We start from the raw sequence: 25,392 nt of genomic DNA, 5'->3' as shown, positions 1-25,392 counted from the left end.
GAATTGGTATCCTCAAAAAAGAGGGGAAAATAGAGATTAAAAGAATCCACCTCTTTCTTCCTGAAATAATACCCAAAATAAAATACCTGAGGACTATTGTAACCAAATTCCAGAACTACCAGGACAAGGAAAAAGTACTACAGGCTGCCTGAAGGAAATAATTCAAATACTGAGGTGTCATAGTCAGGATTATATATGAACTAGAAGCTTCTACATTAAAGGTCAGAAGGCATGAAACATAATATTCTGAAAGACAAAGGATCTGGAACAACAACCTAGAATTACATAACTGGAAAACTGAGCATAATTTTCAAGGGGGAAAAATTGACACTTAATGAAACAGAGGAATTTTAGATTTTACTGACTGAAAAGCCAGAGATGAAAAGAAAATCTGATGAGTAATTCAACATTTAAGAGAAGTAAAAAAAGGTAAAGTGAAAAAAGTATGGTATTTAAAGTATGCAAGATATCTAAAGTACCTAAGATACTTAAGAACTTTATCACTATAAGAGTAATGAAAAGGAGTATATATAGAAAAAAGGAAGGAAGCTAAATAAGATGAACTAATATTTTAAAAGGTGGGGAGGGGGAAGGAAAGAGGAACATATGGGAAGAAGAGAAAAGGAGAGATAGAAGGATGTAATCCATTTTTCATTAGGAAGTGCATTAGTAACAAAGTGAAAGAGAAGGGGGTAGTCGCTATGACTGAACCTCATTCTCATCAGAACTAGCTGAAAGTGGGAATAATATATACACTCAGTCAGCTATAGAAACCTATCTAAAAGTATATGGAAGTAGAAAGGTAGGGATGTTGGGAGATGGACAAAAAAGAAGGTGAATTGGGAGAGCCAGTCATTGAAAAACAAAGCATCTGTGACTAGGAAAAGCTAAAAGGGAAGATAACCAAATGAGGCAAGGGAAGGGGAGCAGGATAAACTGAAAGGATACACAAAATTAGTAGCCATGACTATGAATGTGAATGGGATGAACTCATACATAAAACAGGAAAGGATAGCAGAGTAGATTAAAACCAGAACCCAATTATATGCTATCTATAAGAAACCTGTTTAAAACAGGGAGACACACACAGAGTAAAATAAGAGGCTAGAGCATATCTCCCATGTCTCAATTTTGTAAAAAAGAAAGCAGGGGTAGAAATCATGATCTTAGAAAAAGCACAAGTAAAAATTGATTTAATCAAAAAGATAATGAAGGAAATTACATCATCATATAGGACACCACACACAATGAAACAATATAACTATTAAACATATATGCACCAAATGGTATAGCATCAAGATTCTTAAAAGAAAAGTTAATGTGACTTACAGGAGGAAATAGATAGTGAAATATTACTAGTAGAGGACCTAAACTTCCCCCTCTCAGAAATAGACAAATAAAGAAGTTAAGGAGGTAAATAGAACTTTAGAAGAATTTTATATAACTTAATGGGAATAGAAGGGAATACTCATTTTCTCAGCAGTATTATCATCTTTACAAAAACTGACCACAAAACAAGGCAGAAAAACCTTATAGCCAAATATAGGAGAGCACACATATTAAATGCATATTTTTCAGACTTTAATGCAATAAAAATTATAATCAACAAAAAAGCAGCAGAATGACTAATAATTAATTAGAAACTAAATAATTTTATCCAAAATGATTGGGTCAAAGAATAAAATGCAAAAGCAATTAATAATTCCTTTAAAGAAAATGAGTAGACAATATATCAAAATTTATGAGATGCACCCAAAGTACCTAGGGGGAATTTTATCTTTATAAATTTTCCATTAAAAATAGAGAAAGAGGGGGAAGCTGGGTAGCTCAGTGGATTGAAAGTCAGGCCCAGAGATGAAAGGTGGGTTCAAATCTGACCTCATACACTTCCTATCTCTGTGACCCTGGGAAAATCACTTAACCCCCATTGCTTATCCAATACCATTTTTCTACCTTAGAACCAATACACAGTATTGATTCCAAGAGGTAAGGTAAGAGTTAAAAAAAATAAAGAACAGATCAAAAATTGAGCACGTAATTTAAAAAAACAGAAAAAAGAAGAAATTTAAAATCCCCAATTAAACACAATATTGGATATACTAAAAATCAAGAGAGATATTAATAATGTTGAAATGAAGGAAACCATTAAACTAATAAATAAAACAGTTGGTTTTATCAAAAAATAATTAAATTAATAAGCCATTGGTTAACGTGATCAAAAAAGTAAAGCAAACAATTATCAGTATCAAAAATAAAAGAGATGAAATCACTACCAATGAAAAAGAAATTAAAGTAATTATTGGTAGTTATTTTGCCCAACTGTACTGCAATAAATCTGATAATCTAAATGAAATAGATGAATACTTACAAAAATATAAACTACCTATATTTAACAAAAGAGGAAATAGAATACTTCAACAACTGCATCATAGAAAAAGAAACTGACAAACCATCAAAGAACTCCCTAAGTAAAATCCCCCAGTGTCAGATGGGATGGGCCTACCAAACATTCAAGAAAAATAACTCCAATACCACATAATTATTTAGAAAAATATGGGAAGGAATGCTTCCAAACCTCTTTTTTATGACACAAATATGGCATTGACACCTAAACCAGGAAGAGCTAAACAGGAAAAGAAAACTATCAATCAATATCTCTAATGAATTTCAATAGAAAGATTTTAAATAAAATACTAGTAAGGAAAGTACAACATTATATCACAAAAATCACACACCACAATCAGGTTTATTTTATACCAGGAATGCAGGGATGTTTCAAGATTAGGAAAACCATCACCATAATTAATTATATCAATAACAAAATCAATAGGAATCATATGATTATTTCAATAGATGCAAAGAAAGCATTTGACAAAATACAACATTCATTCCTTTTAAAAACATTAGAACATGAATCATGTAACCATGGAAAATTTTTCTTAATTAATCAATGAAATAAAGTTTAAAAATAAATGGAATACATGTAATATTCAGTATCAATAACAAGTATAGAGTAAAACCCTTCCCTAAACAATAAGAAAAACATTAATTGCTCATGAATAATGGTAGCCAATATAGTGACGATCCTACCTAAACTAATTTTTTCCATTTTTTGATGGAATAATAAAAAAGTACTTCATAGGATTAGAAGACATAACAACAAAATTCATCAGAAAAAACAAAAGACCAATAATATCATGGGAATTAATGAGAAAAATATGAAGGAAGAAGGTCTGATTGTACCAGATTATTAAATTAAAACCATAAAGAGGTAATCATCAAAAAAATCTGGAACTGGTTAACGTTGAGGATCAATGGAGTGGATTAAGTAATCAACACATGGAAGTTAAAGTCCACAGAAACTTAGTGCTCAATAAACACAAAAACCCAAGCATTTTGGGAAATAACTTATTATTTTACAAAAATTTCTGGGAAAACTGGAAACCAGTATGTCAGAGATTAAGAATAGAGCAACATCTCACAAAATACACCAGGATAAAGTCAAAATAGATATTTAATTTAGAAATAAGGGGTGGCCCCATAAAGAAAAGTTTACCTGTCACACCTATGGATAAGGGAAGAATTTATGATATAGAAGATATAGAAAACATCAAAAATGAAATAGATAATTTTGATTAAATTAAATTTAAAAGGTTGTATACAAATAAAACCAATGTAACAAAGATTAGAAGGGAAACAACAAATCTGGAAAAAAAAATTAGAGAAAGTTCTCCAAAAAAAGCCTCATCTCTCAAATATGTGGCGAACTAAGTCAAATTTACAAGAAAATAAAATATTCCCCAAATAAAAAGTCATTAAAGGATATGAACAGGAAGTTACCAGAGAATGAAACTAAAACTATTCATAGTCATATGAAAAAATGCTCTAAATCATTATTGATTGGTGAAATGCAAATTAAAACAACTTTGAGATACCACCTCATACCTACTAGATTGGCTATCATGACCAAAAAGGAAAATTATAAATGTTGGAGGGGATGTGGGAAAAATGGGTGAAACTATGAATTGACACAACCATTTTGGAGAGCAATATAAAACCACACTCAAAGGGCCACAAAACTATGACCTTTGACCCAGCAATACTACTACTGGGTCTATATTCAAAAGAGATACAAGATAAAGGAAAAGAACCCACCTGTAACAAAATATTTTTAGCAGCTCTTTTTGTAACAAAGATTTGGAAACTAAGGGGTTGTCCATCACTTGGGGAATGGATGAACCATTTGTGGTCTATGATTTTAATAGAATACTATTGGCCATAAGAATGATGAAAAGGGGAGTTCAGAAAAATCTGGAAAGGCACATATAACTAAAGCAAAGTGAAGTGAGAAAAACCAGAAGAACAATGTATACAGTAAGAGAAATATTATGCAATAATCAACAATAAAGGACTAAACCATTATCAGCAAAACAAGTGTCCAAGATAGTCACAAGGGACTCATGATGAAAATACTATCTATTGGCAATAAAGGAATAGTTGAGGTCTGAATGCAGATCAAAGGATGCCATCTTCCACTATATTTCCTTCATGAGATTTCTATTGTATGTGTGATAGGTATCTTCTATCATGACCTCAGTAGTATGGAAATGTGTACTACATGGAAGTTCAGGTATAATCTATATCAGACTATTTACCACCCACCAGGAAGGGGAGATCTGAAAATATGAATTTTAAAATATCAAACAATTACCAAAAATATTTCTACACTTAAAAGAAAACATAAAGTAAAATTTTCTGAAGATTAATACCAGTCATGGAACTTTCCTCTACTTTTTTATTTTCCTTCATTCCCAGGTTCTACCCATCTACCAGCATTTTCCACTTCTCCCTCTCATTCCTCTACCCCATAAACAGGTAGAGGGGGGACTGGTGGATAACAGTCTTAACTACTTTTCTTTACAAGGTATCTTTCAGTATTCCCTATTTCTGAAAAAACACATAAACATTAACAACCTTAGGCAGTTGTTTGGCGATGTCTCCTCCCACAAAGACAGCTTCTAAATAGATCCACAGGTTCTGCACAGTCATCCAGTTTTCAATGATATCAGTTGTGTTGGAAAGGTACTGTACCCATTTTTGAATCTGTGCCTTGAATGGAGTGTTATACCTAAAAGAAGAAATATTCCAAAATCTGCATTTTTTTAATCAAAGGGTTAAAAAAAATCCTACTTGCTCATGCATCTAATTTGCCATGGAGTTCAGCAGCAGCATACAGTCCACTAGTACCTTTTTTTTTTCTTAGTAGTGATTTGCCCCTTTATCAGACTGGGAAACCTTTAACCTGTAAACTATAGCATGTTATGGTCATAAAGTATTTTAGGGAGTATCCTTATCATTTTCATAGATGAGAAAAATGATGCCCAGAGGATCTAAGAATTTGGTCCCAAAGATGGGAGCTGGTTAAGTAAGGGTATCAGTCTATCTTTTTTTATTCCAAATCCTTCTCGAAGTGAAATTGCTTGAAGTGGGTCTCTTGATACTTTCAAGTGGATTTTTACTCTTTAACGACTTATGAAGTCAGATTTCCCAATATGACTGCTACTGAAGAGGGGGAAAAAATCTTTATTTCCTTTTTATTTGGAAGAACTAAGTGTTGAAAACTATGCAGGGCAGCACATCTCAGGCAAGTTATTTCCCCTGAGAATATTGAATTTGGTCTGCTTAGGGCTGGTTGCAAAGTACAGGGAGTCCAAAATGGATGAATAGGAAATGATATACTTGAGAAAGGAAAAAAAAATACCAACTTACTTAGAAATGATCTATAGCAAGGGCAGTGCAATCTTTTTTTTTTTTCCAAGCACCAAACATAGATTCATAGATAATCGCAAGTTGATGGCTATAGAAATAATTTGTCTATAATTTCATTAGTTGTTTTAGGGGGGTGGAATGAGGAACAAAAGTATTTGTCTGATTTCAAAATTAAAAATAGAAAAGCTAAATATTTCTTTGATAAATATAATAAATTGTGTAAGTCAGGAGTTTTTAACCATGCACCTTCAGAAAGTTTATAGTTATATTTCAGGGGATCCTTGAACTTGGCTAGGAAAAATTATCTTTTTATTTTCATGAACCTTTAACTGAAATTTAGCATATCTTTCAAAAATATTATTCTGAGAAGGGATCCATATACTTCACTTGAATGCCAAAGGAGTCCCTGATGGAAAAATATTAAGACACAATTTAGGGTTTGTTAGATACAATTAATGATACTGTAGGTAAGAGGAATGAAAGGAAAAGAAAGGGAAAGGACAACAAATCATTGGGGGCAGGGGGTGGGGGAATACATAGAAATAAAAAGTAATGGAGAATCATACCTAAATTGAGACTGGAAAGAGCCACCCAGTGTGTTTTGAAAAGTATTTATAAACTATTTTCTCTATTTATATCTTCCTATTATGACTGCCTTTTGAGATGCTAATTAGTTGATCCTTTCTTTTAGCTCCTCAACTACTCTTTATCACTAAACCTTCAGAGACTATATGCTGAATAACTTAGCCTATCTAGAGGGAAATTATTTTGTGGTGTTATAGCACTACCTGTGTTTCTCCAGCAGAAATACTGAATCATCCTCACTTTAAAACCCCATGCCAATATTCTCTCCCCAAACTGTTCAAGACTAGTGTTTTCTTCACCTGGGAATCTATTTCACAAGTCAGTTACATTCTTGGCAGATTGAATTTCACAGTTAATCATTTTGTGGAAGAGAATCCATAGATTAAATATAGTCATATTTAATAATGATTAAGAAGTACATGGACTTTCAGATATCTTTAACTCACTGTAAAAATAGCTTTATAAGATGAAAATATAATTTTTAACAGCAGCCCTAAAAATAAAATATATAAAAACATTTTGAATTTAAGATAGAATTAAATTATTTTACCTATCATGACATGACCTTATGAAGACCTAGTTTCATCCAGGGAGATAGTGAGATAGGGTGAAAAGATTACTGACTTGGGAGTAAGGTGGTTCAAATCCTGCCTCTGACTCTTGGTTTGGATGATCTTAGCTAAATCTCTTCATCTCCCTAAGCCCAAGTTTCCTCAACTGTAAAAGTAAAGTAATGCCCTCTGAGTTTCCTTTCAACTCTAAACCTTTGATGAAATTAGTGGAAGTACTAATTTTGTGCTATGTTCTTTTTGGAATACTGTTTCAGAGAATCCAATCCTTGCAGGATAATGATATTAAAATGGCACAAATTGAAGTGTCATTGAGAGCACACTTGCATATTGAGGTTAGCATTAAAATTAATATTTGAAATATTAATATTAAGACACCTGGGAGGGTCTTATGAAAATTTTCATTTTCCTTGAATCTTTTGGTTTTGCATTTTTTACCTCTCATGAAAAGATGACTTTGTTACCTGTTACTCATTAAGGAGCCCAGCATCATCAAGCTGTCTTCCATGTTAGCTATAATTTCTGCTGTGCTATCTCCTCTTAAGAGTAGTTCACCACGGGTTTTAAAACTGGCAAATGTAAAGGTTTTGTTGTCCCATTCAGTAATTACTTGTTTCAGTCTTTGTTCAATGTCCTTCTCCTTCACTGCACTGATACAAATGTCCTGTCAAAATAAAAAATGCTCATTTTAAAAACAAAACATTTTAATATATCACAAATTTTTGATTCACAAAGACATGGCAAAGAGGTGACTGTTTTTCAAAAGCTAAAACAGTGGAATCCATATCATGGCACGTTCTACCAAGCTGGAAAGATGGTGAGATAAGTCCTGGTCATGGTCCACTTGTCTGTCACCTGAGGCCCAGAGGCAGAGAGAGAGAGAGAGAGAGAAGAGGAGAGGAGAGGAGAGGAGAGGACAGGACAGGACAGGACAGGACAGGACAGGACAGGACAGGACAGGACAGGAGGACAGGACAGGACAGGACAGGACAGGAGAGGAGAGGACAGGAGAGGAGAGGAGAGGACAGGAGAGGAGAGGACAGGAGAGGACAGGAGAGGACAGGAGAGGGGAATGGGGGAGGGAAAGGAAGGGAGAGAGAAATGTGCATGCCAAGCACTGTGCTAAACACTGTGGATACAAATACAAGAAACTGAAACAATCCTTCCCCTCAAGGAGCTTATATCTTAATAGAGGAAGACTATGCATAAGAGGAAAGCTGGGTATAGAAACAGTAACAAGACATGAAGATGTATGGAATAGAAGATAGAGCCTTGGATCAAAGTAAGATAAGGTGAACACTTGCCAATTATAGCCCAGGATAGTTCCAGAACAAAGCCAAAAGTTCCCAGAGGACTGGGGGAGTTAAAGATGGTGGTTGGAATTTAGAAGACATGAAATGGAGATGACGACTGAAAAAGAGATATCATGAGACTAGGTGGTAATGAATTTTCTAGTAATAGTAACTCTTATAAATAATTGTACTTCAGACCCTTATCAGTTTTTTTTTCCTGGAATATTACAATAGACTAATTGGTTTCCCTGCCACAACTCTATCCCTTCTCTAATCCATCCTCCTTCACATAACTAGCAAAATGATACTCACAAAACACAAGTCTGAATGTCACATCATCCTTCCATCCCCCAAACAAAATGTTGCAATGATTCATTATTGCCTGTAGGATAAAACTCCTATTTGTTAATTAAAGTTCTTCATAAAGTGGATCCAACCTTTTGAGAGCGATTATACATTATTCTCCTTCTCCCAGGCAACAATCCAATCAAACTCAACTACTTCCTATTACTCACACATAAAATTTCACCATCTCTCTCAATGACTTTTTGGAGTCTGTCTGGAATATGATCCTTCACTTCAATTTCTTAAAATGACTTGCTTCCTTTATAACTTAGCTCAAGCAATATTTCCTGCCTGAGGTCTTTCCTGATTCCCTTCCTTTCCCAAATGGCAAGTATTACCTCTCAAGGTATTGTGAATATAATATCTATATATAATATCTATATATTTATAGGTGTACAGAATGGTTGTGATGGTTATGCATGGTGTTTCCACATGGAATCCCTAAATTATTTTTTAAAGTAACCACTTATCTATTCTGTCAATAGTTTTTATGCATATAAATGTGTCAGGAAGCATGTTAGTCTTCTAAATCCAAAACAAGGCACAATTAATATAGTGTAGGACTAATTTGTATGATTTTCATTATTAAAACTATATCAAACTCCTGTAGGCTAGAATAATTTGAGCTCAGCGCTTAAAGGAATCTGAGGTCCTAAGAGTCAAAAGTAAGAAAGAAATATATCCCAGTCATGGGGGCCGGGGGGCGGGGGGGGGACAGCTTGTGCAAATGAAAAGAATATTCTACATAATAAAGTGCAAACAGGTCTCTTTGTCTGGACCATAGGACTACTGTGGTATGTGGAAGCAGATTCCTTACTGATTGAAGATTAAATTTAAATTAATGCTTAGAAAGAACTATCAGGTACAATGATCCAGGAGAATTCTGAAGGATTTATGACAAAGAATGCTATCCACCTCCAGAGAAAGAACTGTTGGAGTTAGAATGCAGATGAAGCACACAATTTTTCACATTAATTTATTTATGCATTTGTTTGGAGGTTTTGAATTTATATGAATATTTTCTTATAACAATGATGAAAATGCAAGTATGTTTTGCACAAAAATACATGTATAACCCAGATCAAATTGTGCATCATCTCTGAGAGGAGGAAGAGAAGGGAGAAAGCAAGACAATTTAAATCTTATAATTTCAGAAAATGTATGTTGAAAATTGTTATTACTTGTAATTTGTAAAATAAAATATCTTTTTTAAAAAAAGAACAAGAACCAGAAAAAGAAAAAAGAAAGAACCATTAGCAACAAACATCAAATTGAGAAAGCAAGCACAAGCTTTTTTGCCTAAAAAAAACAATTCTCTTCTCATTTCTCTAGCAATATTTGTAAATAGATTACTTCATATTAGAGCAATGTGTAAAAAGTGTTCCATCTTCGTTCCCAATCTCACATCACTTCTCTCCAAGAATACCTCTATTTCTTCTTTGTATTTCAGAAGAGGTGCATCCATGATGTTCCTTAATTTAAAGGTCTCATTCTCAACATCAAAACTATGGCCAGTAAGTTCTGTAATCTTTTTCCAGTGTCTGTCCATCATGGCTCTATTTGACATGTGTTCCAATAGTGGACAACACTCATTGAAATCATCAATGGTCTTCTTTAGGCCCAGGAAAGCTTGCCAGTCCTTCAAAGCACGTGGAAGTTTCCGACATCTACAAAAGGAAAACAGTAGGGAAGACTGAATAGGTCTGACCTATTTCCTTCTTATCTTTTTATATCTACCAAAGAACTCACTAAATCAGGATTTCCAATTATCTGGAGATATGATGTCAATTACACTGTTCTAATCATGGCCATTTCACAAAAATTATGTTAAGACAAAAGAACTAAAGACCTAATATTCAAGAAAACCAAGTAAAGTATTAATTGGTCAATTACTCATTTAAAATATTGTTCCTATGGAATTAACTGTCCAAATTACTTTGTTTCATCAAATATCTTTTCACAGAAGAGACTATTATAGACTTGGGGGAGGCTTCATCTGCATTACACATAAACTAATTTGACTACATCATCACAAAGGTGGCATTATGTTGCCAAGACTTTATGCTACAGAGGATCAGTCTCCATATAAAGAAACCAAAATAGTGATTAGAATGAATCTTTCCAAGGAATTATTTTTGAAGGATAATAGGACTTTAGGCATACAAGTCCACTAAGTAGGATGAAATAGATGCTATCTCCTGGTCCCATCCCAAAGACCATAGAAGGCAATATGTTATAATGGAACTACATTAGATTTGGGATCAGAAAACGTAGATTCAGATCCTTGCTATGATATTTGCTAATTAGCCACCATTTAACCTCAACCTGAGCCATCAATTCCTTATTTATAAAAATTTTATATAATATATATAATATATAATATATAATATATATAATATATATAAAATTTATAAAATTCATTTAGACAGAGAAGAAATAGTGAGTACACATAATCACTGTCTTCATCCATCTGAAATTCTGTCATGTGAAATAGGGATTAGGTTTGTTCTACTGAGATACTGAAGAAAAAACCATGAGCAATAGGTGAAATTACAGAGAGGGAGATTAAAATCAATTTAAGGAAAAACTCCCTAATAATTAGAACTATCAAAAAATGAATCCATTAGGACCATTTTCTATGAATATTGTAGAAGAGATTACTATTAAGGAATGGCCTGGATTAGAGGACCTCTGATGTCCCTTCTAAATAGAAATTCTGTGATAATATTTTCACTTCCTATTCATCAGGGTAGTCTTAGTTGCATGTCAATTTCTTCAACTAAAAAATAGGGAACATAATAGGACCTACCTCCTAGGATTGTTGTGAGAATCAAATAAATCAAATTTTGTAAAGTGTTTAGCACACTGTCGCATTTAGAAGGCACTTAATAATTGCTTATTTTATCCATGACTTAAATGATAAAAGGTGGGCAATATGTTAAAATTCTACACTAAAACATCTTTTTAATCTCTTTCGATTGCTCAAGGTCAAAATAAAAGGAAATGAGATTTATGAGAGAGTATTAATTAAGTTTAATCCTATAAAATGATAAGGCCTCAAGGAAGAATGAATCCTTTTTAGTATTGATTTTAAGCTATGATTATTAAGAGTGCCCCTACCTGTAACCTTCCTCCCTTTCATTTCCATCTCTTGCTATAATTACTAATATAATTAATAGTATCACCACTTCTATGATGTGAGCATCAATTGATTTCCCTATTGTTCACCATGAGAGAGAGAGAGAAATGCAGGTAGGTGTGATTGGTGAACAATAGGAATAATATATATGTATATGAGTATGTATATATAAATATATATACATATATATACATAAACGTACACACACATATATAAAACCTCCATAACTTATATATTTTATCCTTTCCTATTAGAAGATCATTTCTCTGAGGGCAGAGTCTATCTGACTTTTATATCTGTGTCCCAGGATATTATTTAACTGATAGTACTTAATAAACATTTATTCATTCTTTATTATTATAACATTTTAAAATATGTAGTAGAATCTATGAATTCTTATTGTGTTAACAGATCTTTAAACACAGACTTCTAATATGTGATAAGTTTAGTTTAAGTGAAGACAGGGTGTTGAAAAACAATTGACATTTCATTCATTTAATTTCAAATTTAAATGATTTGCTTATATATCACCATTCATAAGAGTATAATGAAACAAATACAATTTGATGATTGTTTTGACAACAAAGCAATAAAAATGCTTCTCAAAAATCTGGAATAAAAAAAGATGAAAGATAAAAATTATTTAAGAAAGTCATTAATATTTAAGAAAAGTGAGGTCTTTTGCTACATACATCCTAGCCTTTCATAATTCCTCACCTGTTCTGGAATTCTAGGAGTTCATTGTTTATTTTTTCAGTATTCACTTCTGACCAAAGCATATCATGATATCCATTGACAGTATTAATGACGCTGTTGTATAAGCTGTAGATTTTCTGAAGAAGATTAAGCTGCTTCTTTATCTCAAGGAGCTGAGGATACTGAGTCACAGGCAACCCAAAAAGCTCTTCTCCACCCGTGTAAGTGACATATTTTCGAAATATATTGTCAAATCGAGTCTAACAAAAATATTAGCAAAAAAAGATGCTTTAATGATTTCTGAGGAGAATGAAAATAAAACCTTATGGCATACCTAAAATAAGATGTTAGTAATAGATATGTATATTTCCACATTTAATTGTTAACCAACCCTAAAAATCACTTTTCATTTGAACAAACACATGTTCCCATAACTACTCATTTCTATTTGATTATTGATGGGATTATTAATAAAAGTATTACATCTATTTTTCTTATTACTGACAATATAAAATAAATTTTAACATGATGTACATACAATGTTACTTCTTCCACTATACACATTAGAAAGTTTACCTGGAATATAATAAGTCTATCACTGGCTTCTTGGGGTTCTAGACCAGCAGCCATGGGACCATTCTGAAACAAAATTAAGATAAAGAGCTAATAAAGTATTCTATTTGCATAAGAAAGTGGAAAGTGCCTTATTTTCACTTAGTAGTTTTCCATGTTTTCAGTTTTTATTTTAAGGAATATAAGATATGGACCATGCTTAAAATAAAAGGAATAAAATTAGTGTCACTATTAACTTAGAAAGCTTAAGATTTAGGGGATGTATTACTTTCTCTTTTCTGGAAAATTTTTGCACACACATGGAAAGGAGGAGGGGAAAGGCAACGACTATTGAAATTTTTTTAAAGACAAAGATGGTTTGAACTAAGAAAAGAAGAAAACAAAATATCCCAGGCTCTTGTTTCTCCATTGCACTGACTTTCATAATTTTTTTCCCAGCATATCACTGATAAGCTCTGTAGTTTAGGCCAATGTTACATAGGGGTCAGGAATATTACCCTCTGCTCCCCAGTCATATTTATTGGTACTTAGAGATTTAGGGAAAGAACTAACAAATAACAGAATATTCAATATTATTAAAAGGAAACATTACTCTCAAAAATTGTCCCAGATGATTCTGGGAAAACTCTGATTTCCATGGCCTAAGTGATAAAAGGTAGATGGTATGTTGAAATCCTGTAAACTGATTTTTAATCTATTTAGACTAGGTCAAAATAAAAGGAAATGAAATTTGTGGAGGAATATTAAGTAAGTTTAATCCTATAAAAATTACAAGACCCCAAGGAAGAAAAAAATTCTTTATGACTCATTATTTTTAAAAAGAAATTTTCCCCTTAAACTTATCTCCTTTTCTTTATAAATATATACATAGAAAATTAGTTTAGTACCATGTCATAATCTGAATAGAATTGATTACAATCTTCAACAAAGGTTTCCACAGTACTAATAAGTTCTCTTCTAAAATTTGGCTGCAATGTGAATAATTCATGCTGAACTTCACTTGCACGGGTCAAAATCTTCTCCCAGGTATAGCGTAAAGTATCAACTTTTTCAGTTTCCTCCTTCGCCACCAAGAGTCCATATTTGTTCAGTAGAGCATAGGATTCCTATAGATTAAAAAAAAAGGTATCAGGTAGGAACATAAAAAACATGTATAGAAATTTTTCCTTAATAAAATTATGATAGAAAAAAATAGATCAAGGAATAGTAAGCTTTAAATCAATTAACCATTAAGAGCAGAAAGAGACAAAAAGTTTAAATAAGTCTGTCTCTTGCTAGCAGAACCAAGTCAATAGAAAGAAGGAGGGAAAAGGCATGTGAATATAATATGCCTAAGGGAGGGATGGGGAAAGGGTGGCACTCTTGCAAGCAAAGTAGGAAGTATCTTCAAGCTCACAAAAGCATCATGGGATTTGTAGTTCACTGCCCTATGGAAAAAACAAATTCACAGATACACAATTTCAAGGCCACATAGCAAGAGACTTCAAAAATGGTTGGAAAATTGAAGGATAAGAACCATCATAAATAGGAGATGGAGCTGAGCAGAATCTGTAGCTGGTTTCTAAGGATATCTTGCAGTATTTACTCCAGGACTGGGGGCTGAGTATGTAGCAAGCTGACCCCCTCCACAGATCACAGAACTTGTTCTTAGCCTGGTGAATGTCTATTTGTTTTAGTACTGTGGGAAAGTTCCAGAAAGGCTTCTCCTCTATCCCCTCTATCTCTTTCCAACTGGTCCAACCTGGTCCCTCATTTCTATACATGCCTTAATATGTTGTTTATTCAGTTTCCTTTTACTTTCTTTGCCCCCAAAAGTGTGATGATTAAAGAAATGTTCTATGTGACCTAATTAAAGCACATGAGCGATTGTTGGAATAAAACCATAAAGACTACTTGAAATCTAGACAGAAAGAAATATTAGAGTTAAACTTGTTCTAATGACCAGATGCAGGACTGATCCAGGGGCTCAGAGTATTATATTTTACTAATAGCTGGAATGAAGAATTTGTATTTTTTTAAACTCCATAAATTAGCAGGAATTCCTGTAGATTCAGGCAGATGCCCCTGGTGAAAACTACAAGCTTATCTCTGATATCCAGAAGATGCTTTGAACTAGGGTGGTTTGGGCAGTTTGAACTGTCCAGGGAATTGTTGGGGAGTAAAAATGAGTACCAGAGAAGAAAGTCTCATCCCTAAGCCAGTTCTATGCTCAAGGATATGAGTGTTTTGAGGGAAAAAAACAGCTCTTCTATATTTCTGTTGGGCTAAGGAAATAAAGAGAGAGTTCCAATTGAGTTCTGCCTTCTGCAGCACCATCTAGAGTTTACACAATAAATATCTTTGCCATTTAGCTCACACTCCAAGGCATAACATGTCTTATGAAATTATCTAGTGTACTTTAGATATTTATGTCATTTATTATTTCAGGGATTAAAGGAACTGAGGAAAAGAAAAACCAGAAATCTGTCAAAAGTACTTCCCCAAAGTAGAATTCAGGAACTGTGAATTTAGTGCTCATCTTGATCTTTAGAATTATTCAATAATGTAGCTGACAGTTCAGTAATAAGCCTAGTGTCACTAAATTATATAATAGCAATTTTTCTAACTTTAATATAAAATAATGGATCTTGTAGCCCACTTCTGCCAAAATATCTTCATACACATACAAAAACACACAAGTACGTGTGCACACACACACACACACACACACAAGATCATAGCTATTATTTTCATGTACAAAAGAAAAGTAATATCTTTTAGAAGAAGGAGTTGTGAACTCAGCTTTTCTGGGATAAGTTCTATTTTAATTAAAGGTTAAATTATGAACTACTTTAAGGAAATCATTTTTTATTACTTAAAAGTACATAAATTAATCTATAATAACTACAGCATTACTACTACTAAAAATATTTCCCCCTCAAATCTCATTTAATCAGTTTATATGTCTTATACCCCTTTCTTCCTGAGTAGAACAAAGAGCAATTTCTTTCCACTCCAGATCAAATTAGCACAAAACTACTGAGAATCAAATAAATGGCTATAGTGGATAACCATGCTAATAACAAAATATTTTTATTAGTAGTACTCTTTTTCTTGTTCTTTACCTCAATAGGGCCAACTTGAAAGTCTATAGAAATTTGCTGTTCTCTGATTTCTTTAAGTGCAGCCATTGCTATCCTGATGTCATCCAAGTCTTTAATTTGACGATTTAATTTTTTATTGAGGTCTTCAACCAAAGTAAAAACATTTTCCATTTCAGTTTTGTATTTCTTGTTACAATGATGGCCTATGTTAATCATCCAGGCCTTGGTTTCTACAGTCAATGCCATCTTTAGGTCAGCTATAAAATATAAAGTTCAGAATATATTTTGGAGAAATTAGAACACTATCTGCCAAATCCAACAACCCAAAGTCTCCTTAATTTAGAGTGACCCTAGACACTGCTAAAAATCTCTCTCCTTTTATTCTCTTCCTTCTTTTTCTCCTCTGTGTTCTGTACATATGTATATATATATATATATATATATATATATATATATATATATATATATATATATATATATGTGGAAGGGTGGTAGGTTTATACCTCTTAATTCTCCAGCTCTCAAAAATTCAGACTAGAAATATTTCCATCCTTAAAATTATACATATCTATATCTATAGATATAGATATAGTACAATTGAAAATCTGTTACCCTAAAAAAAAGAATTACATTCCCCAGGAGCCCATTGACTTCCTGTCATTACGTACTTCCTGTAGACAAGGGATATTAGGTGGGGACTTGGAGGGTCCTGGCCTCTCTTGGGCTTGAAGGCAAGGATGGTAAGCAAGTGGGTTTTGGAATGGCTGGATTAGCCATGGGTACGTGGTCTTTTTATTTTGTTATTTTTTTATTCCTTTATTTCTAATGATCATTAATAAATCTCCTAAAATATAACATTTTATTTATTTGAGATTAATTTTAATTTTACCATGCATATATATTTAAATGCTTGCCCTTATAAGAATCCAAAGCACATAGTAAAATAATAAAAACTACACATCAAATATCCATTGCCCTTGAAGAAAAACCTCTAAGGTTTTTTATATCTTTATTTCTTGAAAAAGCTCAATTTTAATACCAAATACATCAGATGTGTTCCCTTTCTCTAAATAGCATTCATTTTCAGTGCATAGCAGCAAAGCATTCATTACATCTCTACAGATTCTCAAATAGCTGATTGTGTATAACAGGAATAAATAAAAACTTACAAACTAGACTCTTCTGCTTCAGTTTCATAAAAGCAAAGTCAATATTAAAGAAAACCCATGCGCTCAGAAATAGTAATCTAGAGATGAAGTGATAAAAATATTTGTTGAGTTTCTCTGAATACCTAAAAGATTTACCTACCTGTGTATAATGCAATGGCTCCTACACAGATGTATTCAGGCTCAGCATTAATTTTCTGCTCTAAGTCTCGGAAATAGAGGATCTGAGATTCAAATTCAGAAAGTGAAGGCTTGTTGCTTAAAAATTCCATAATGGTGTCTTCTTTCTCCTTTTGCCATATGTGATGGTAACATTTGAAACAATCTAAGGATGAAATAACTTCCTGGAACAGGACAGAACAAAGAAAGGAAGCAAACATTTATTAAGTGCCTACCCTGGGTCAGGTTCTATGCTAAATACCTTAAAAATACCTCTGTGGGGAGCTAGGTGACTTGGTGTATAGAGAGAGCCAGGAGATGAAAAGTCCTGGGTTCAAATATGACCTCAGACACTTCCTGGGCACAGGTTACTTAACCTCCATGGCCTAGTCCTTTCTGCTCTTCTGCCTTGGAACCAACACATAGTAGCAATTCCAAGATGGAAGGTAATGGTTTTTATTAAACATATAAAATATTTGTTTGATCTCATAACAGACCTGGAAGATAGATACTATTATTAACCTTATTTTACAGTTGCAGCAAACAGAGGTTCAATAAGTTGCTCATCATTAGTATCTAAGGGAATTTTCAAACTCAGAACTTCTAGACACAAGGCCCAGTGCTCTAGGCCATGTGACACCTTGTTGTCTCTAAGAAGAAATGATTGCAATACATTCAAATTCTAGTATGATAATAATTATTTACATTTATATAGCACTCATGTGCCAGTTCCTGTGCTAAGTACTTTATAACTATTATCTCATGTTATCCTCACAACAACCCTAAAAGGTTTATTCTATTATTATCCCCTTGTTTACTTATGAGGAAACTGAGGCAAAGGTTAAGCAACTAGTCCAGGGTCACAAAACTCTTAAGTATCTAAAGCTAGATTTGAACTTTGGTCTTCCTGACTCCAAGCAGAGCACTCTAGCCACTGTGCCGTCTAGTTGCCTCTAGGCATCAATGGTTGCAAGTAATCCATATTATAGCATGAAAGAGGAACACAATATAATTTCTATATCTGCTAATAACTAATGACTTATTTTTAGGTAATTCAAAATACGAACAAAATTTCACTCTAATGAAGTTTTTGTGGGTTTTGTAATAGATAATATTGGAGGGGGTGTATTTGATGGATAAATGGACATTCAAAATTCAGCAGATAGAGTCTTGAGTTTAAACTAAGATAATGATAACACTTAAATAATAGATTTGTATAAAAGTGTGTTCAAAAATCATTTTACAAAAGTTTGTCTTTTTCGTTGGCTTGCATCATTTCAGAGAAATAAATTCATGATGAAAAATGCTTTGAGATGCAATTTTTAAAATTTAAGAAATTCCAGCTTTATCTCCAACATATCAAAGAGAAACATAATAACTTCCTGATAAAATATTAGCAATAACTCTCAAAATGAACCAAACGCAATCAGCTAAAACTGACTTCTGAAGATGGTAGTGTGACTGGGGTTCCCACTTACAAGCCTTCTACATGCAGCAGAAATGTTCTTCAGTATTCAAACCAATAAGAAGGTTCAACGGCTGAGAGGGCAACGCAGCAAAGCACTGTGGAGTGCTTAGGGCGTGTTGGAGCACAAAGGACAACACGGCCATCCAATGCAGCTGAGGAAGTCTCCAGGTGTAACGACTTTTTGTGCCACTGGACCCAGGCTTCCATAACGGAAGGGTGGGACTGTCTCTGTGCATCGACTTTTCCACTTAAATCTCCTTCACGCACAAGTGTCTTTGTGCACACTCATCTACATCACAGATGAAAGCGCACAAAGACAATCATCATCCTCGGTTACCGAGAGACTACTACTAATTCAAAGGGTGACCATGATGATGATGGTGTTCATGATGATAGGGATGCTGAACAAAGTTTTCCATTGCTATGCTAGTTTAGAGCCAAATCAAGCCCAGGTTTTCTAAATCCTAGTCCAGTGCTATTTATCCCAAACTTACTGTCACTGAGATCTTCTACCCCTCAAAAATAGTTGAGTTGCCTGATGAGGTCCCCTAGAAGAACCCAAGTAATGCAGCATTTAGGTCTTTGTCCTACACATGTATTATCTCCTGGCAATGACACTTGATCAAAGGTATCTATCCCCTGTGCTGCCTGGCTCAGAGTAAGCACTGAATTAATTCTTTTTTCATTTTTAATCTGTAGAGGGAGCAATTTGAGAGTGAAAAGATAAAGAATGATCGGTGAAACCGTGTGTCATTGCCAGTCAGCTGTTTAGAAGCATTGCTAGGCACCCATCTCAGATAAATTAGATTTGTGATCCAGGGTAGGCTAGTAAATTTCTCTGAGCCTCAGTTATATCATCTGAAAAATGGCTATAATAATACTTACACATTTAGTTTATAGAGTTGTTAAGCAGGTACTTTCAGTGGTTAAATTTGCATGTAAAATAAGTTCTAACCATAACTGTTACTCCTTGGAAGGCACGTAATACTTTAGAAAGGATAGAATTAAGTTCTGGCTTGACTTTTGAAAGAAGGGGAAACGTAGGCAAGCTAATATACTATCCATGGAACTGGGAAGTAGTTCAACAATTCTGGGAAATAATTTTGAACTCTTGAGATAATTTTTTTATTACTTAATCTGCATCTTTCGGCTCAATCACACTACTGGATATATAAGCAAAGGAGGCCACGTAGCAGAAAGGAAGATCTGATTTTAGCTCCTCTAACCTGTCCTGTATACCTTTGACAGATTGGTCTTGCATAAGCAGTGTTTGTCTTGTGGTCATCTTTTCTCTCCAACTAAGCTATAAATTCCTTCATAGTAGAGATCCCCTCTAATACTTCCATAGTCTTGAACATATTCCTCTAGCTATTCAATTTGAATCAAATGATATATGCAAAGGGATTTACTGCAGTATTTTTATGATAACAAAAATTAAGTACAAATTTATTGTTTGATGGCTTAACAAATTATGGAATACTGATATAAGAGAATATTACTTTGCAGTAAGAAAGGTATACTGGAATTCAGAGAAATGTGGGAAAACTTGGATGAAGTGATAGAGAATTGAACAAACAGAACAAAGAAAACAGAATATTCATTGATGCCAGCAATGAAAATAAAAAGAATAATAAAAGGAAGCTAGATGGGGGATAGACCCAGGAAAGAAATAATGAAATATATGTTTCTTCCTAGAAAGGAGAAGAAGCCATGAGTAAAAACTTTTGCATACATACATTGGAAGTGGTCATAGTGCAATAGTTGGTTTGTATTAATTATTTTTCATTGTTTCAAGGAATGATTCAATATGGAAAAATTGAAGGAGTTCCTAGGAAGCAAGCAACTCCCAAAAAATCTTAATACCTTTTTCTCCTCCTCCCCATCCTAACTAACAAGTCCAAAAAGATGCTGCTCAGTAACTGAGTGACTGCTTTGAAATCACTTATCTTCCTTCCAGTGAGGGAAGATTCAGGAGAAATAAGTCTAAGAAGGGCAAGTCATTCCTGCTTCTGTAGTTAGAACCATATAGCTTCAGCTGCTATTATTTTTAATAAACTTTTCTAGTCTACCCTTTCATTCTCCCTATTATTGTGTAGTTTGTCCCCCACCCCTTACATAAAAATTAATGATCTTTAATATCTGTTTAATGTCTATTCTTAGCTGTGACAAAAGAAGTTTGGGGAAGGGCAATCTGGAAAAAGTGGGGATCCAATCAGTCTTCTGTACAAAGAGCAGAAATGCAAAAGAATATGTCTAATGGTCCCTCTATAGGATGAAAATCCCAAATCTTACAGGACTACTCTGCTAGAGAATTCCTTAGTCAGTTCAAGGTGATATCCCAAAGTAGAAAACAGTGAATTTTTTTTAAACTGAAGCAAATCAACAATCTCCTGGCCTAAGGAAGGTCACAGGATCATAGATGTAGATTGGGAGTGGGGGACATCTGGTTGGCTCAGTGTATTGAGAGCCAGGTCCAGAGATGGGAGGTCCTGGGTTCCAATTTGGCCTCAGACACTTCCTAACTGTGTGACCCTGGGTTAGTCACTTAACCCCCATTGCCTAGTCCTTACCACTCTTCTGCCTTATAATCAATATAGAATATTGATTCTAAAGTGGAAGGCAAGGATTTAAAAAAAAAAAGGATGTAGATGCAGAAGCGACTCCAGGGGTCATCAACTATAGAAATTAACAAACCTTTCTTAGTCAATTTGAGTCTCTCCTGGACTAAGAAGGAGAGAGATGCCCTTTGGGACTCTTAGATTCACCACCCTGATCTACCTCACCTTACTACCAGTGAGTAAAGACAGCCACAGAGTGATGTATCCCCTTCTGTCCACTCTCCTAGCACATAAGCATCAATGGCATTTTATATTACAAGGAAATGTCTTCCATGGAGCCACTGCTAGTTTCTCTTAAGGAGATCAGTGCCTGCAGCCCTACATTCAGGAGACTCGAGTGGCAAGCTCTTATTTTTATTGCAATGTTGTATATAAATGAAATCCTATTTCAAATAGAGTAAAAGAGATGACTATTGGAAGGATAATAATTTTGTAAAGTGAAAAATCCTTTGAGAGGAGGTAAAGTTATAATCTGAATATGATTTTGCAAACTGGGATTTGGGTATAGCAGAATTATTTAAAGTAGTACATACTTTCTGCTATTTTTTCATATCTGCGGTCTTAAGGATTCATTCAGAACTCGGGATATCAATAATACCATAACCTCTTTGAAGTGAAATGAGCTTTTTTTGGTCAAAAAGCATTCATTGAGCACCTGGCACATGCCAGACACTGCAGATACAGAGAAAGGCAAAAATTAGAAAGTCCTTAATCTCGCATAGTTTTATACTATTTTCTCTCCCCAACTCTGTCTCTTGAAGCATCTAACTGGTTCCCTTCAAGGCTAGAGTCAAATTTCCTTCTCTTCAAGACGTCTTTTTCTGATTTCCTCAGTTGCTAAAGCCCCCGATGCAAAATGACTGTTTTTGTTTTTGATACCCACGTTCTTGTGAACATGGTATCTCTCTCCTTTCCTTCCTCTCCCCTCCCCAGACTGTTTCATATTTATATCTGTATATTTATCCAGAACCTAGCATGGCTCCTGACACAGAGGAAGTGCTTAATAAATGTTAGTTGATTGAAAGGTTCCCTTTCTAATAACCAAAGATCCCTGTGACTAAAGGAGACTTCAAGGACTATATACTGTAACAGTTAAAATTAGTTTCTCTGCCAAAAGTATTGTATTTTTATGAGGTTTATTAAAGATTAAAAAATAAAGAAAATACAAAATAAGGAAAGCACGTGCAACCTACATCTTGCCTGCCTGGTAGAGAGATGCATGAGCTTAGACGCGGAAGCAGAGAGAGAGTGAAGTAGGCGGAGAGTCAGTTTAAATACAAATTGTGTTCTCACACTCAGGTGAGGACTCAGGGTGATATTATAGGGAATTCTGGGAACTACCAAGGACTTCTGGGAATTGAAGTCTGGGGTTCAAATCTCCATTTTACAATACTATTGACCCACCTTTTTGGTAGAGTTGATGATTGTGCTAAGCAGAGAGACCAATTTCATAATCTCTTTGTTGTCAGAGACACTTTTGTAATAGTTCTTACTTTGCACAGGAATTGGTAAGTTGACAGATGCCATCTCAATGGTATCTGAAAGGGAAATATTCACAGTAACAATAAGATGAAACTCTAGTTAAAATAGGCTACAAGCACTTTTTTAGAACATAACTAAAATAATGCTCTTTTTTTTTAAACCCTCACCTTCCACCTTAGAATCAATACTCTCTATTGGTTCCAAGGCTGAAGAGTGGTAAGGGCTAGGCAATGGAGGTTAAATGACTTGCCCAAGGTCACACAGCTAGGAAGTGTCTGAGGCCAGATTTGAACCCAGAACCTCCTGTCTCTAGGCCTGGTTCTCAATTCAATGAGCTACCCAGCTGCCCCTTAAAATAATACTCTTTATGGTGATAATATTTCACAAATAACCTTCCTCCTCTCTAATATATGATTGAATGCTGTGAATCAGTAAATATAGTCAAACCCTGTCTTTCACAAGTTGGGGGGAATTTCTAGGAATACTACGGAAGTGCAAATCAAGGGAAATTAAGAAAGAAATTAAAAGATAATTTCAACAAATATTTCTCATTTCCTACTTTATGAAAAATATATTGCTAAACACTGAGGATGAAAAATTAGAAATAATGTCCTTTCCACTCTCAAGGAGCTTACATTCTAATAAAGAAACCAGAAGACTATGTAAATCTCATATGAAGTAGAGTATGATGGGGTTAATGCTATGACAAACTTGAGAAGGGAGAAATCAGTTTAACTTAATAAGTCAGAGAAGATTTGACGGAGGATCAAGGAGGTGGGGGGAAGAAGAAGAAGACATAATTCTATTCCAAACATGAAAGTGGGCATAAGAAAAGAAGGGAGCAAAATGAAGCAGCCATACAGAGAGCTTTGGCTGCAAAATGGATTATGGGAAGAGATCTCAGGAATTTACCTTTATTCAGTAAGCAAAAGGATTTTTGTCCTAAGGAGAAGCAGGAAGAAATGGAATGAAGAGCAGAGAGCAGCTATGTGATACAGGGAATAGACTGAAATCAGAAAGATTCATCTTTATGAGTTCAAATCGGCTTCAGACTCTTATTAACTATATGATTCTGGGCAAATCACTTAACCTATTTGTCTTAGTTTCTTCATCTGAAAAATGAGCTGGAGAAGGAAATGGAAAACCACTCTAGAATCTTTGCCAAGAAAATCCCAATTGGAGTCACAAAGAGTTAGACACCGACAAAAGGCTGAACAACAAGGGCACAGCAGAGGAGTCAAACATCAGTCCCTTTTGAAGACACTCAAGATTAAAATGCCACTGTAAATTGTTAACAAAATAAAAATATATACAATAAAACAGATGATATTAAGATGTGGTTTTCCAGATAAATACATGCCTACAGGGACTTTATATATGCTTGTATTTGAGTTTGACATCACTGGTGTAGGGCACTGATGGTGTTCTAAGGTTAAACCTGAACTAGAATAGCTGCAATTGGATTGCACAAACTGTGCTAGGAGCTGTGATGAGGAAAGAAAGATTAAAAACAAAGACAGGAATAATCTTCTGGGGAATACAGTCTAATGGCACTTGGAATCAGGAGAGGTTTCACAAAGGAGCTAGCACCTGAGCAAAAGGTAGCACCTCTCTCACAAACAAAACCCTCCAACTAGTTGCCTCAAAATCAAAGTACTCTGGAGGCCCTTGTTCACTCAAAACCATAGTTCACAAGCCCCTACCAGTGTGTCTTCTTGTGTGTGTGTGTTTTGGGATTTTTTGCTAGTTAGCCAGATAATACAATTAGGTGAAAGAAGACATTTAAAGATTTAGCATAGGAAGAAAAGTTGAAATAGAACTTTCCTGCCTACAAATATAGGGCACACTCTCTCATAAATGCAATGAGTGAGGAGGATATGAAACAAAAAGAAAAGGAAACATTTAAATATGAAAAACCAAAAGATATTATATAAAGAAATGAGTCAAATATATAGGAATGCAAAGCATTCCCTGAGAGAAAAATAGTCAAAGGATATGAACAGGCAATTCTCAGGTGAAGAAATTAAAACTCTTTAGTCATATAAAAATGCTCTAAATCACTATTGATTATATGCAAATTAAAATAGTTCTGAGGTACCACCTGACACCTGGCAGATTGGCTAATATGGCAATAAAGAAAAGTGATAAATGTTGGAGGGAATATGCAAAATTGGGACACTAGTACACTGCTGGTGGAGCTGTGAAAGGATACAATCATTATGGAGTACAATCCAGAACCATGCCCAAAAGGCCATCAACTCATGTGTACCCTTTGACACACCATACTAAAGGAGCTCAATCATTTTCAAATGGGTTTCTAATATGTAGTTTTCTCCAAATACAGGGGAGATGGGGAATGAGTGGGAATGATGATGTGTAATTAGAAATCTGGTACCCTAAAAACTACATTTCCCAGGAGCCAACTGTGAAGATAATTTTAGGGTTGTG

General features: G+C 34.3%; 1 protein-coding gene across 1 annotated transcript in view; it reads right to left on the bottom strand.

Annotated features, from left to right (window-relative positions):
* DNAH5 (dynein axonemal heavy chain 5) overlaps positions 1 to 25,392 on the bottom strand; it is a 439,069-nt gene that overhangs the window by 188,716 nt on the left and 224,961 nt on the right. Inside the window, exons 22-30 of the mRNA XM_001372730.4 lie at positions 22,867 to 23,000; positions 17,360 to 17,561; positions 16,073 to 16,308; positions 13,856 to 14,074; positions 12,972 to 13,034; positions 12,417 to 12,655; positions 9,987 to 10,227; positions 7,388 to 7,587; positions 4,975 to 5,128 (exon numbers count right to left, since the gene is read on the bottom strand). Coding sequence (XP_001372767.4) covers positions 4,975 to 5,128; positions 7,388 to 7,587; positions 9,987 to 10,227; positions 12,417 to 12,655; positions 12,972 to 13,034; positions 13,856 to 14,074; positions 16,073 to 16,308; positions 17,360 to 17,561; positions 22,867 to 23,000 — 1,688 coding nt within the window. The remainder of the gene's footprint in view (positions 1 to 4,974; positions 5,129 to 7,387; positions 7,588 to 9,986; positions 10,228 to 12,416; positions 12,656 to 12,971; positions 13,035 to 13,855; positions 14,075 to 16,072; positions 16,309 to 17,359; positions 17,562 to 22,866; positions 23,001 to 25,392) is intronic.

Source organism: Monodelphis domestica, chromosome 3 (genome assembly GCF_027887165.1).
Source record: "Monodelphis domestica isolate mMonDom1 chromosome 3, mMonDom1.pri, whole genome shotgun sequence".
NCBI classification, from domain to species: Eukaryota; Metazoa; Chordata; class Mammalia; order Didelphimorphia; family Didelphidae; genus Monodelphis; species Monodelphis domestica.
Note: the sequence above shows the minus strand (reverse complement) of the source record. Positions and strands in the feature narration are given on the sequence as shown.